Below are 15,269 nucleotides of genomic sequence, written 5' to 3'. Positions count from 1 at the left end.
TCTGTGCACTGGTGGATGGGGAATCCTAGAAGTGTAATGCTCCTGTGGAAGTTATTAGCTGCAGTCCCCCTGTGGAATAATACCCCAGTTAGTAGCATTAGCCTTGAAAGAAGCCATTCTGCTCACTTGGATGTGGATGGAAGTAGAGTGATGCTCTGGTGGTGTTGCCCCTTACTGATTTATTTTTAATCCCTCTTATTCCCCTTTTACTGAGATGGGTAGCTGAGAAGCACTGTCTGTGGCAATGAGAGTGGCATGAAAGAGAAGGTTTGCCTTCTGCAATTCACACCAGTCATAAAAAGGTTCTGCCTTAAGAGCTGTGACTGAAATAATTACCTACAAAAATAAGGCAGCCTTCCAAAATGTTATGCCCCTCACTCATCCAGGACAAATACTTGATGATGATTAATATTATCATCCTCATCATGGCACCAGGATGTAAGTAATGCAAATATTAGTGAATTTTCATGACACTTTTTTAAGGCTGTCATAAGCACATGTGGTGACAGGATTAAAACTCAAGGTCTTAAGTTCCTCCGAACATACAAAACAAATAATGAAAAATAACAATCCTGTCTCTTTAACATCTTCCCTACACCGTCCCAGTGTTGGACACTGAGACCTTCACTCCCCCAGTTTGACTGGGGAAAAAATTGCACAGCAGTATTTATCTTTCTAGGTTAATATATCTTGCCTGCCACAATATGCCTCACAAGCTTTTAAAAAACAGAATAACAGTCTCTCTAGTCTAGTCTCCTCCCTCTAGATGCTGAGCTCAGCTAGGCATTCATCAACCATTCACAAAGTTGGAGCGGTGGAGGATGCTGGCTGGCATGTACCTGTGTCTTTGCAGGAGTGCATCTTCTTCTGTGTTCGTGAGGAGCCTGTTCTGTTTCTACGCATGGAAAATGACTTTGTGCCCTACACGCCAAGAGGAAAGGAGAACTTGCATGAAAACCTGCACAGCCTGCAGAGAGGGGTCAAAGTGGACAACTTGGAGCTTGCAATTCGGAAAGAGGTGATTGGGAGCCATAAGGAAGCTGTTCCACTGTATGAAATAGCGGGGCCTGGGATGTCTGTCTGTTTGGGTTTGGGGACTGGGGTGAACTGAGGTGTGCGTTTGGCAGAGGATAGGGACAATTGATTGGAACCATCTGAAAATTCTGATTTTATATATAAACCCATATACATATAAAAATCATTTCTCAGCTTTACTTGGTGACTTTTAATGGCCAAGAAATAGAGGCTAAAACCTCACAGAATCTTACATTGCACTTTGTTCCTGACCTGAAGAATCCCTGCTCTGGACCCTCACCCAGCTTTGCAAGTAAACCAAAGTCCTGACCCACAAGCATTCATGCTATTCTACCTTTGAACACCTGCACAGCTCTGCCATTGGGTCTCCACCTAATCCTGCAGCTGCTCTCATGCCTGCTACATCCGTTCTAGGTCTGCACACACTTTTACCAATTCACCTCAATCCTTATGTGCAACATCCTCCTTCCTGTTCCAGTCCTGAGCCTCTTGTGAGCGGGCACTGCCCGTTGTGCCAGATTGTGTAGCATGAACAAACTTCTAGTGACCAATATGTTGAGTCCAGTCAAGCTGTATGTTTCCTTTGTCTAAAACAGCACATGCTGTATATAAGAGCTGCGATTCCCATGTGCTGCTGTGTTGGTGGAATTGAAAATGGGGATGAAACAGTAAAGCGGTTTGTTTTAAACATGGTTTTGTTGCATTTGTTTACTGAAGATACATGATTTTGCTCAGCTGAGTGAGAACACATACTACATCTATAATGACATTGAACACTTCAAAGATGAGCCACACTCCGTGACCATCCAGCGTGAAGAGGATATCCATGTGATGGAGGAGGTGTACAAGAGGCCTGTCTTCCTGCTGCCATCTTACAGGTAATCCACAGACACATACAACATTCCTTGCCTTTAAATCACCCACATAGTTTGGCAGCCTCCTCTTTTTCTTTTCTGCTCTTTCTTTTCTCTTCCTCTGCATGTTTATTCAAAAGAGTTTTATTTATGCCGGGGGAACCAATCAAATATTCAATCTTATCAATCTTTTTCCTAACGTCCCAGAACTGTAACATAGACCTTTTGTTCTCATAAATGTACTTCTGGGTCATGCTCCCAATCTCCCAGAGGTCACAGATTCTGTGGTTTCAACATGTATACTTGGTCTCTGGTTAGAGGAAAGGAAGGAAGAGCCCTTCAGTCCAGCTGGAGAGCAACACTGATGGGAAGTTCTGTCCAGTCCACCCTATTGGAAGAATGGAAACGGTTATGCAGCCTCAAGGCTGAGAGGTTCGAAGGGAGGAAAGGAGACTCACAGAACCCCCATCATGGATGTGCATTTCTCCTTCCTCCATAAAACCAGGCTGTTCTCCACCCAAAGGATGAATGGCATAAGCACTCTACTTTTATAACCATGAAAGATGCCCCAAAACATGTTGATAATCCTCTTCTAAATTTAGAAATGCAGTGACAATTACTGAATACATAACTGTTTTTAGAGTCGTTCTTTTTACATCATTCTTCTTTTAAGTGAGGCCCTCACACACATCAGAAGGCAGCATTTCCAGTTGTCTATGCCCTAGAAATTAGGGGGGAGGGATAGCTCAGTGGTTTGAGCATTGGCCTGCTAAACTCGGGGTTGTGAGTTCAATCCTTGAGGGGGCCATTTAGGGATCTGAGGCAAAAATCAGTACTTGGTCCTGCTAGTGAAGGCAGGGGGCTGGACTCGATGACCTTTCAGGGTCTCTTCCAGCTCTGTGATATAGGTATATCTCCATATATTATTTATTAACTTTATTAAAGTGGAAAATCTGCTTATTTTCAATGACTAGTGTTTTGCTCACATCCTGATGAATGTCTTTTCACTGTGTTTGGCAGATACCATCGGTTGCCGTTGCCTGTGGATGGGGCACCTCTAGAAGCACAGTTTGATGCTTTCACCAATTTCCTCAGGGTAAGGACTGCAGACTGTGGCACCTATAAGGTGTCTCACATTAGCAGCGTGGAAGCAGTTAGACTAGCAGCAATCTGATATTTTAACTCTTTCTGGCCATGCTAGCAAAAATTACTTCACTAACTGCCACCTGCTTGTTGTTTATTTGCCCCCAGAGAAGCTACTTGGATCAGATGCAACATCTGATTTCTAGTGAGGTTCCTGTTTTTTTAAGCCAGGTTCCCTCCTGAGATAAGGCTTAAGGGGGAGGCAAATGACTTGGTGAAGGGCACATGATGACTCAGTGGCTGAGCCTGGGTTAGGGCCAAGGACTCCCTGAGGTCAAATGTGTTAAGCAGAAGACCAATGGCCTGCTTGATGTGCACTTATTGAATGGATTTAATGTTAGTTGCCACAACTCCAGATCCACATCCCAACCTGTTGGCAAGCTTGTGTGTCTATTTTTAAACTTCTTTCAAAGCTTCTAGCTTTGTGGTAGCCGGCCAGAAATACAGTGCTGAACCCCTGTGGTTCAGGAAGGAGCACCTGTCATGATGAGCAACAGTATGGTACAGCTGGATCGAATCCAGTCCCAAAGTGGTTTCCATAGTTACTGATGCAATTGATCCAAGCTCTGACACACAAGTGCAGTGTGTGAGAGATGCCGAGAGCACAGCTCTCTGGCTCTTTATTGCGAAGTTCTCAGGCGTGGTTGTTTGCCTCTGGGGCCCTTACAATGCTTAAAATAACTTGGAGTCTGAAAATCATGTTTGGGATACTCTACATTACTGATGCACATCTGGCTTGGATTCATAGTGGTCAAAAGTTTTTGCCGTCTTGTGACTGTTCATTGGCCTCTGAATTGAGTTGGAGGCCTTAGTTCTGTTCCTGATTAACAATGGCCTTCATTATATTTGGCATTATGGTGGGGAGAGTGATCATTAGAGGTGGTCTCTTCAGGTGAAGGTGAGGTACGTTGGTGGGAAGCTAGCACTGCTACTGCTTGTGCTGTACCTGTTCAATGGATAAACTGAGGGATTGAGTCCTCGGGGCTGCTGTTCTGGCGCTTCTGACCAGATAACTCTTACACACAAATAACCACTCATCTTTTGCCTGGCCCAACCCCTGTGTGTGGCTATACAGAGCACTAGCCCCTAGGAAAACATGTATATTTTGTGTTAATTTCAAATAAGATTTTTTTTTTCAGTAGGATTTAAGGAGAGTTGAACAAAACTTTTTTTCTAGGAACCAATGAAAATGTCACTAATGCTTTCTTGGTACCAAAATCTGCCTTAGAGTGAGATTTTTTTGTTGCAACTCAAATTGTCTTGACCCTAAATGATAAACAGCTGCTTTGAGTTCATTTTGCTGCAGATGTAGTCATATGTTCTTACTCTGGCACAATGTATTAGAAAAACTGCAACCTGTGTTTATCTTAGTTCCTTCCTGTTTGAGGTGCACGCTGAGGGCTTGTGTTCTTCCAAAACGTTTTCCATCCTGCTTCATGTTCTTTCACACATTCTCCTTTTTGCTCTGCCTTTTTTGGAGCTGGATGGAGCAGGGTGCTTGCTCAACTGGTTGGAAACCCCACCATTTTTGTACGCAGAGAGCTCTAAGTGCTTCTTGTTCTCATAAGACCAAATGAAATACAAAATCTATTTTCTCTTTGCCCCCACCATCTCCCACTCTGCCTTTTTTTCTCCCTAGACCATTTACTTTAGCCATTAATTTCTCTGCTGTTTGTAATTTGGATAGAATGTCTCCAGATGTCTTGACCCAGGTATGGTAGCTTCTTTTGGACTAGAGCTCACTTAACCACTTACTCCTGCTTAGTCCCGTAAATTAAGAGCTGCTGTGTTCGGTATGACATTCTGCAGGGTGCAGTCAAGACCAGTGAGGGGCTGTCTCACCCATGCCTGGCAAATTTGGGTGTCTCTCAGTGTTTTCTATCTTCCCCCCTTGGCCACTCACAAACAGCCTTCCAGCATGCAAGTAACCCCCTCAGTGTCTGTGTATAGCTGCAGATTGCCAGCCACACATCAGACACACACTAGCCTCCACCAGCCTTGGTTACCACTTGCAGGGTGACCCGAACACACTCCCAGTTTCGGGTTTTCCTCTAAATCGTGTGTACTGCACTGTCCAACCTCTCCTGGGCAGTCCAGATATATTAGGGTCCATTACCCCTCTAAAGGAATCAATATACAACACTTTGCCACCCTAAATGGAATTCCCCACACAGTTCACAACAATGGATTAGCCTTGATTAAAGAATAAAACAAATGTATGTAACTACAAGAAGACAGGTTTTAACTGAGTACAAATATAAGGCATTAAAATCAGAAAAAGTTACAAGAGAAATAAAGGTAAAATGCTTCCTACTACTAAAACTTAACAAACTAGATTTGGTTCAAGGTGAAGTTCCTTACCACATGTTCCCAGTAACATTGCTGATCGAATTCTCAGGCAAGGATCTGCCCGCAAGGTCAAAAGGCTGTTTCTTCTGTTTTCTTAGGAGAAAGAGGGAGAGACCTTGGGGTGTTTTTGTCCCTCACTGTTATAGTCCAGTCCCCCTTTGAAATGCATTTTCCTAAGGGTTACCCTTAGGTAAAGTTCATTCCCGGTGTGAGGTTGGAGTTATGAAGACACCATAAAGAGATTTCATGCTGTTGTTTGCTAAGATGCAGATCTGTTTGTTCCTGCCTCCCCTCCCACCACCACCAAAGAATGGCCCCTTGATAGGTGTTTGCCCATCAACTTTGATGACACCTGGCTAGAGGCGTCATCTTTTTTGTCTTTGAGAAACTGGTTTATCTAGACTTGTCTGGTAAACACATTTCAGACCTAATTTCAGTTTGTTTATAACTTTATATATAATATTACTACATACATTTCAAAATCATGTTATTGTTCAGTGAATTATTAGGCTTCAAATGATATCTCACAAAGCATATCTTGTACAAAGATTATTACGATACTGTGTAGGGTGTGAATAAAAAGGTATATTCTGTCACAATCTGTCAGACAAATCTAACCCAGTATCCTGGTACCGACAGCGGGCATCAGGGGCAGATTAGGGCTTTGTGGGGCCATGGGCCAGAGCAAGTGGGGGGCCCTCCCCAACTCCTTCCACCTGCAGCTCCTCCAATCCCCCCACACTCCTGGTGGGGAGCAGGGTCGGAGTGTGGGGGCTTGCCCCGCTCCGCCCACCCAGTGCTTCTGGAGTGCTGGGCAGGGAGAGGCAAGCCAGGCGTGGGGGCACCCATTTTTTCAGGGCTTCCCAATTGGCTGGGGCTCCTGGGCATGGGCCCATTGGCCCAGTGGCTAATTCACCACTGGTGGGCACAGCTAGAGCTTCAGGGTGAGAATACGGAACTGGGCAATTTTGGAGTGATCCACCTTTGAAACCTCAGGGCTGACCTGAGGTCAGATCTCACTGAGAGCACATCATAATTCCATGGTAATGAGCAGCAAAACGCAGGTGAAGAATTGAGCACTCTCATTTGCTTTATTTACTTCACAGGCTAATTAGAGAGCGTGAAGAGACCAAAAGGCAGGAATGGGGATATGCAAGTTTCAAGATGGTTTGGGGAATTGTTTTTTCTTTTTGGAAATGATTTTTGGTCCCAGTGAAGACATTCCGTACGTGAGACCCAGAGCACAGGATGACTGCTTTACTTGGTAGAAATGCTATTTCTGCACTTCCTAGTCCAGATGATTTACTTTGAGTGTATTTATTTTTTGTTAATCTAATTTATAAAATGCACCTAATAGTAACAACTCAATGTGTAGACATCAGCTGTGACGCAGAGAGGACCTAGTTTCTGCAGCTTTGGTGGTTTTTTTGTTTTGTTTTGTTTTTAAACAATTCTCCCAAACAGCATCTATCACAAAAGCTTGAGAGCTGAGATGGGCCTTATGCTCTGCCCTGAAAGTCCGGAGACTTGTGTTAGAATTCCAAAGATCAAATGCTCTGACTTGCTTAGTTTGCTTTTGTTTTATGCTCATCATAAACCGTGGCTACACTCGAAACTTTAAAGCGCTGCCGCGGGAGCTTCTTTCTTGCAGTGACTGGGCAAAATGGGAGGGTTCAAGGGAGGGAACAGGGAGGAAGGGGGGGATGCTGGGGACACTGGGGATGATCATGGGGCTCATGCGAGGATGGGGGCAGCATAGGCCAGGGCTGGGAGTCTGGGGGGATGGAGGGGCTGTAGCAAGGAAACAGCCATGTGGCCTGGATGGATGGGCAGGCATCTGATTTTTTTCTTTTTTTTTTTTCTTTTGTTTTTTGTTAAGATTGAATCAAAGAGAAGCACTGAGCACCTCTCTGACTTGTAGGAAAAGAGTGGGGTAGAGTCTGTGTATCTAATGGTGGCCCAGGGGTGAACGCTTGCTCACTCACTCCATTGCCCTCCCAGAATCCCAGGTCAGAATTAAAATACCCTGGATTTCCTCCCTTACATGATCAATCCCTTACCATTAAATATGGTAGGACCACAGTTCCCAGGGATTTTCTGTTCATGCCATCGTGTCTGCAGACAAGTGAACTTCACCTTGCTAAGGCCCCTACTATTGGGGTTGAAAAGAGCAGCTCAAGGCCATGGGCCAACTGAGTTCTCTGGGATGGGGTGTAACTACTTGAGCTCTCTGGTTGGATGCTCAAGTGGTTTGAACTGGGACTTTCTAACATGCCCAGTGCCCCTTGTTTCCTTGCCCCTCTTCTGAATGGGCAGGTCTAAACTTGGAAAATAGGCAGTGTTTAAAAACGTGTTTGCTAACATGCTTGAATTATCACGTTTTCCAACACAATCTATTTCCTAATCTAGACAGGGAGGGTCAATGTCATATCCCCACATTCTAGTCTTCCCGCAGGTATAGGCTTTAAAGAGGGAAATTGCTCTATTGTATAGTAAGCAGGGCTGTGGGTGTGTTTTCCAGCAATGTGCCTTTTGGTTTTCGTTATTCATCTTCTCTCCTAGCCTTGAGACAGAAGCAGTTGCAGACTCTAGGCTCCTCTGAGAGCCACAAACCCCTCTCCTGTTTTGCTGGGAGTGTGACTTGAATCTAATGCTGGAAGAGCTGTACAGCATGTTTAGTTGATGGCCTCCTTTCACTCTATGCCCTTAGCACATTCTGAGGTGGCACCTCATTTCATATGTAAAGTCTTTTGATTGAAGAACTTTGGATAGGTTAGGTGGTTTGTTTGCATTAGCACTCTGGTTTCTGTAGGTATACAGCGTATGCACCCTATTCCCATAGTTGCATTTTGGTGGTCTTGCTATGTAACGAGAGCCACTTACCGCTCACATTGGAAATACAGAAAGTAGCATTGATGGTAATGTTTTCACTGCAAAGAGTTTGCCAAGAAAGGATAAGGACAAAGTGTTGTTAGCTGCTCTCTCCCACCAGGTGCAAAGTTCACAAAAGATGTGTAGAGATCCTGGGTCATCTTACTGCACCCATCCCTGCAGTGGCTGAGTGTTACGTGGATACATACTTCAATATTATTTCTATTACAATACGTGGATACTTAATAGGGGCGTATAAGTTACAAGCTTTGAAAATACTGTATACAGAGTGGGGTATTAGAAGGCATGCTGTATTGTATACAGTGATGGGTTGGAAGGTATGCATATTGCGTACAGTGGGGTATTGGAAGGTATGCTATACTGTATTGTATACAGTGAGGTATTGAAAGGTATGGCATATTGTTGCACTTTGAAAGCTAGGGGTATAATTAATCTGTTGTAATTCCACTGACTCCAGTGAAATTACACCAGGGTAAAATTGGCCGAGTAGATTTAATTCTTTTTCTGTACTGCTGCAAAAATATCATATGGCTTACATTGTTTCAGAAATCCTCAGCAAACATTCAGTTAGTTATTGTTTGTTCCCTGCACATTAGTGTAATAAAAACTAAAATTAAAAGAGAAATTGAAGGCTTACGCCATAAAGCAAGCATATCAAATGTATAATTGAAGTGACTGAGCAACACAATAGGTGTCCAAAAACTGGGCTGCTAAGGAGAACCTGGTGTCTGGTGGAGAGATGCAATAGATCTGCTCTGCTCCCAAAGCCAAACAGAAAGTAGCAGGTCAGTGGTGATAGAGGAGATAAACCTGGTCTAAGATGATCACAACATTATCTGTCCCTGGTATTACAGACCTAAGGGACAGCTCTCTGCTTATGCATCTAGTGTGCTAATATAAAACATTTGCTATCTTAGTGTTTGGGAATGTGAACGAGGGATAGGACTTCACTCCAAACAGTGTTTTTATTAAAATAAAGATGGATAATTTTTCTATCAAACCCTCACTTGGTTTGGTTGTAATTATAAATCTGTATGCAGTTGTGTTGGGGTTATATTTATTCACAAGACTGATTCTGGCACTTTATTCTAAGGTAATAGTGAGCACACCAAAGAAGCAAGTGACAGAATGCATGAGAATTTCTGTGAGTGCCCCCCCCCCCCCCCCCCCCCGCATCCGAAGAAGTGAGGTTTTTACTCACGAAAGCTTATGCCCAAATAAATCTGTTAGTCTTTAAGGTGCCACCGGACTCCTTGTTGTTTTTGTGGAAACAGACTAACACGGCTACCCCCTGATACTTTTTTTAAAAAGAATTTCAAGTGTCAGAGCCAGCAATGTACAAATTGGCCTTAATGCTAGCCATATATTAGGACAACTTTCTTAAGATTTTTAATGCACGTACAAAACATAGAATCCGAGTTTTCTTCATATGTAGCTCTCTTTTAGAACAGTCTCCATCTGCTATTACATAGTATCGTAAAACATGACTTCAAAAGTAGCGCTAGAAACCAAAACTCCTTTGCCTCATGAGTACCTGCCTTGAACCCTGCTGCCTACACCATAATCTTTAAATTGTGCCCCCTCGCTATCAGCAGTTACTAGTCGCCCATGTCATAAAGGATTTTTTCTACATTTCAGAATTGACCATCACACGTACGCTGCACTGGAATCTTGCCCAGAGTATCCTAAGCTCTTTTTTTTAAGAGGCTACATCAGTTTGAAAACTTTCCTAGCCAACCCATCTATCCCATTTGTTCCTCCTTTGCTCTCTTGCTCCTTTTATAAATCAGATTCCCAGGGGAACTTCCCTATGGGATTTGCCATGGAAATGTTTGGGAAACAATTCATTGCCATTTACTTCAGTGCGGCCAGGATTTCGCCCCTTAAGTTTATGAATGTGAGCGTCAATAGGAAGGGAGAAGCAGTGGGTGCCCAGTCAAATAGCATCAAAAGGGGGCAGTTCACTTCTCATGGCAAAACTCTACCTCTGTCATTTAACACTTCTCTCAAAGCACACGTCTGTATTATCTGCCTGGCAAAGCCACTGATTTTCTTTTCTGATTTTCTTCAATGCAGTCTTAGGTATGTGTCTTATTTTTGGTGAAGTTACGTGTTAGATAATACTTAGATATTATTTAGAAGTTACATGCTAGATAATACTTAGTCCTGCCTTGAGTGCAGGGGACTGGACTAGATGACCTCTGGAGGTCCCTTCCAGTTCTGTGATTCTGTGTTCATAGATTTTGATGCCAGAAGGCACCATCCTATGTTTGTGAGCAATCCTGATGCGCTCTCTCATTCCCTCATGGAAGTACTTGACCATGCAAAATAAGCAGCTAAAATGGCAAAACAGCCTCTGTGGCTAACCTTGTGCCTTTCTGTTTGTCATTCTGTGCCTTAGTGACTCCCCACCTGCTCAGATCCTGTTTCAGGAATCCTTTGGTGACTGGTATTTGTCCCCAGATGCACTTTCAGGGAACAAATAGATCCTCTTTGGTCTCTAACCATCCCAGTTCCCATCTACTCAGTTGCTGTCTGCAGAACTTGGCTTTTGAGCCCCTCTTTAATTCATGCTCTGAGAGCTACAGAGTCCAGGAAGGTAACATGGTCTAGTGGTCAAAGCACAAGACCTGAGTCAGGCAATCTGAGGGTACATCTATCTTTGAGCAGGGAGGTGTGATTTCAGCTCGTGTAGATGTACCCATGCTAGCTGTGCTTGAGCTAGTGCCTAGAAATAGCCGTGGCTGTGGCGGCATGGGCTAGTCACCAGAATAGAGTCCCCTGGGTACGTACTTGGACAGCTATCCCAAGAAGCTGCCTGTGTGGCTGCAGACACGCTGCTGATTTAGGCACTAACTCGAGCAGAACTAGCAGGGGTTTGTCTATACAAGCTGGGAATCCCACCTCCCAGCTCAAATGTAGACATACCCTGAGTTCCGGTCCCAGCTCTGACACTGACCCACCCAGAGAGTGAATGTGACCCAAGTCATTTAATTTCTGCGTGCCCCTGTTTCCCCATGTGAAAATGATGATGATGATATTGAACTCCCTTTGTAATGATCTTTGAGATCTCAAGATGGAACTACAGAAGCAACAAGTAATAGTATTATTTTAATAAAAAGCAACAGAGGGTCCTATGGCACCTTTAAGACTAACAGAAGTATTGGGAGCATAAGCTTTCGTGGGTAAGAACCTCACTTCTTCAGATGCAAGTCACATCTGAAGAAGTGAAGTTCTTAGCCACGGAAGCTTATGCTCCCAATACTTCTGTTAGTCCTAAAGGTGCCACAGGACCCTCTGTTGCTTTTTACAGATTCAGACTAACACGGCTACCCCTCTGATACTGTTATTTTAATGTTTGTCTTATAAATACTGAGCTGCATACTGTAGTCTCCTTGCTGCTTGAATATATTCACTGTGAAGCATTTTATGATGCTCTGTGTGAGAGATGATACATTTGTCTCTATCTCATTTATAGGAGAGTCCAAACCTGCTCCTGCTCCAGGACCCCAGCAGCCTGCCTCCTGCTTTACTCTTCAGCTGTCAGACTGGCGTTGGCAGGACTAACCTCGCCATGGTCTTAGGCACTCTGGTGCTTTATCATCGCAAGGGGGCAGCACAGAAACAAGAGTAAGCATGCCTTCACCCCCTCCCCTTTTAGATAGCTGGTGGAATGAACTGGGGAGGAGAGTGCCGAGGGCTTCCTTTAGTACTAGAGCTTCTTAAATAATGAACTTGTATTTAAGAACAACCCTCATATGTTAATTGCTAAGGGTGCATGTATTGAGGGTGCTTTTTACAGGAAGGATTGAATTGCTGTAGAAATTCTCATCAATTCTTTTGTAAAAAAAAAAATTTTTTGCAAGGGGCAGGGCCCTTTTCAGACCTTTGTGATTTTGATTGTGTGACAGTGTGAGGGCAGGTCTACACTCAATGCTGCGGCTGCACTGGTGTAGCGTTTTAGTGAAGACGCTCTGTGCCAACAGGAGAGAGTTAACCCATCAGCATAGTTAATCCACCTCTGCAAGATGCAGTAGCTACATCTGCGGGAGAACCCTTCCACTGACATAGTGCTGTCTACATTGGCGCTTAGGTTGGTATAACTGCGTTGCTCGGGGGTGTGGGGATTTTTCACACCCCTGAGCGACGTAGTTATACTGAAGTAATTCCGTAGTACAAAAACAACAAGGAGTCTGGTGGCACCTTAAAGACTAACAGATTTATCTGGGCATAAGCTTTCGTGGGTAAAAACCTCACTTCTTCGGGACGGCTACCCCCGATACTTAATTCCGTAGTGTAGACCTGGCCTTAGTGTGATCTCTCCAAAAAGAGACAGGCTGACTACAGGCTCAGTTCAGCCACTGCACCACAGCTATTCCATTCCTGGTTTCTCTCCCCACATGACCTGCTCCAGAAGCCAGGCACAGTCTGTCCCGTTCACTCTATCCACAGAGAGTGCACGAGGAGAGTAGGTGCTCTGGTCTCTGTATTAGAGACTGGAATGTGAGTAAAGGTATTGATGATTTCATTATATTCCCATTAAATGACATTTTGGGCCTGGGGCCCCCTTCATTAACATATTTTTTGAGGGTGGGGAGCGCTTCCAGCAATAGCACTCTTGTGGGGGAGTGGAGGGCTATTCCCCACAAGACCACCTTCCACCCAGTGCCTGATTTACTGGTGTGTTCTAACAGCTTATACACCACAGTGAATAGGGGCTCCCAGCCCATTTACAATACATTCCCCTCTTTGGGCCATTCCTGAGAAAGCTGCTTTAGGATTGAACATCACCATACCCTTATCTGTAGCTTCCCCAGGAGCAGTTGCTCCTGTTTTTCTGAGGAAAGCTTGCAGGTGACAGCAGCTCAGACTCTGAGGCTGCTGTCTGGGTAGACTCTTGAGAGCTGTCTTCAAAATAGCCTACGATGATTACCTGCCAACAACACGCATCCTGGAGGAAAACAAAAATGAAGAATATGGACAGTGTGCTCATGGGAAAGGGATTCTAAATATACATAATATAAAAATAGTACAATCAAATGGATGGATGGTGTCCCTTTAATCCAAAGTCATTTGAAATACAGCATGCAGCTGTGCTGGAATCAGTACTCTCTCTCAGGATTTCCCTATTTTCAACATAGAGCAAACTATTAGAACTTTTCAAAATGGAAGACACCTGTAAGCTCAGCTACTGCCACTATCTTGCCTACTGGATACTAGGATGATTGGATGAATTATGTGAAATAGGATAGTTTCCTCTAAGATTTTAAATTGGCATAAATGTAAAAGAAAAGCAAAAGGAGGGACAGAAGAGATGAAGGTTACTATACCTTCAGATTTACTCTGTTTCTTTCCTTCCTTATTTACAGCCTTCCACATCCTGCTAATACTTTGTCAAGGGACCAATTTCGGGTTATTCAGAACTTTATTGACATGGTACCAAAAGGCCAACAAATCGTTGAGGAGGTAAGTGTGTGTCTGTGGCTATGGTTACATGTGTAGGTATATCTCATACTGGTGGCCCTCAGGCAGGTACATAGCCCTTGTGTGAAAGGGATGCGTCCTACAGCACAAAATCTTGGATTTCCCCCTGCATGTTTCCTGTGTGTTTAGCTTCATAATATGATGTCAGCAACAATTAGGATTTAAAATTACCTCTATTGAGTGGCCAGGGGCTCTGGTATAGTACTGAGTGTAAAACAATCCCATAGTGGGACACTTATAGCAAAGACAAAGGGGTCACTGATGACTCTAGCTGCCAGTCCCAGTACAATATGGATCTCCTGGAGTTTGAGATGCTTATGTCACTATTTCATCCTCTCCTTGTGCTCTTTAGCTATAGACAACTGGTGTCATGCATTCCTCTTCAGACAGTATGGGGCACTGCCATGTTATATGTGCTTTGTGGGGAGGGGTCTGCTAGCATTCCCTAGTTCCTCAGCCCCCTCATAGGCTTTATGCCAATGCTTCATTTCCTCTGTGTGGAAGTCAGGGCACAGCTTTCATCGGAGCCTGTAAACATTTCTCCTTGAGGAACCACCTAATATTTCGGTGGACATCCATCTATCGCGACATGGTTTGTTGTGGGCCCAGAGGTGGGAGTTAAGGTTTGTTGGCATGTCAAAGATTTGTTGCTTTAACTGTACCGGTCCAGTTAGAGCAGTACAACCCCCGTAGTATCAGTATAAACGTGTAAATCAGTAAAACATATTCTGTTTTGGGAACAGCAATAAGCTATACTGGTATAAGGCACCTCACCACCAATATATTTGTGTCTATACTAATGGGGTTGTGCTGCTCTAACTGTACCATGCTCTGACGATGTTGGCAAAAATCACACCCCTAATTGACGTAGCCAATAAAACTTTCAAGGGTGGACCAGGCCTTAGGCTATGTCTACACTAGGAGCACTGTACCAGGATAAGAATATGGGGATAGTATGCCAGCAAAACACTCCTAGTGTAGATGCAGCTTATGCCAGTAAAACTGTAGTTTTGCCGTCATAGCTTATTCCCGTATACTCCCCCCTTCTTCTTGGGTGAAACAAGCTATACTAGCAAAAGCGCAGCTTTACTGGTATAGCTGCATCTGCATGAGGGGATTTTGCCTGCACGCTTGTCTGTCACAAATCACACCTCCTTGCAGCCCTGACTGACATAGCGATGCTGGCAGAAGTCTGTAGTGTAGCCCTGGCCTTAGTCGCAGTTTCTTTCTCATAAGGTCAGAAGTAGTGACCATGGATTAGAGCAAGGAATTGTGGGTTCTGATACAATTGTGGCCAATAAAAAGAATCTCATTGACTTACGTAGAAACAGCTGGGAGACGGTGAAATCTCATCTCTTGCCTTCAATTACTGAATTCCCTTTTGATCTCTCCAAGGTGGACAGTGCCATTTCCTGCTGCTCTGAAATGCATGACATGAAGGAAGCCATCTATGAGTATAAGAAGAAATTGGAAGGGATTGGAGAAGATTACCAGATTCAGGTACTGTAGGAA

The 15,269-nt window shown here is 44.0% G+C and overlaps 1 protein-coding gene across 2 annotated transcripts in view; it reads left to right on the top strand.

The window, feature by feature from the left end:
• The window catches only part of PALD1 (phosphatase domain containing paladin 1), a 186,358-nt gene that overhangs the window by 79,595 nt on the left and 91,494 nt on the right, over positions 1-15,269 (top strand). For both annotated transcript variants that reach the window (XM_054034020.1, XM_054034021.1), the window contains exons 5-10: positions 854-1,018; positions 1,753-1,913; positions 2,910-2,985; positions 11,752-11,903; positions 13,643-13,739; positions 15,153-15,257. In XM_054034020.1, coding sequence (XP_053889995.1) covers positions 854-1,018; positions 1,753-1,913; positions 2,910-2,985; positions 11,752-11,903; positions 13,643-13,739; positions 15,153-15,257 — 756 coding nt within the window. The remainder of the gene's footprint in view (positions 1-853; positions 1,019-1,752; positions 1,914-2,909; positions 2,986-11,751; positions 11,904-13,642; positions 13,740-15,152; positions 15,258-15,269) is intronic.

The sequence above is a fragment of the Malaclemys terrapin genome, chromosome 7 (assembly GCF_027887155.1).
Source record: "Malaclemys terrapin pileata isolate rMalTer1 chromosome 7, rMalTer1.hap1, whole genome shotgun sequence".
NCBI classification, from domain to species: domain Eukaryota; kingdom Metazoa; phylum Chordata; order Testudines; family Emydidae; genus Malaclemys; species Malaclemys terrapin.
This window is presented reverse-complemented; position numbering and strand designations above follow the sequence as displayed.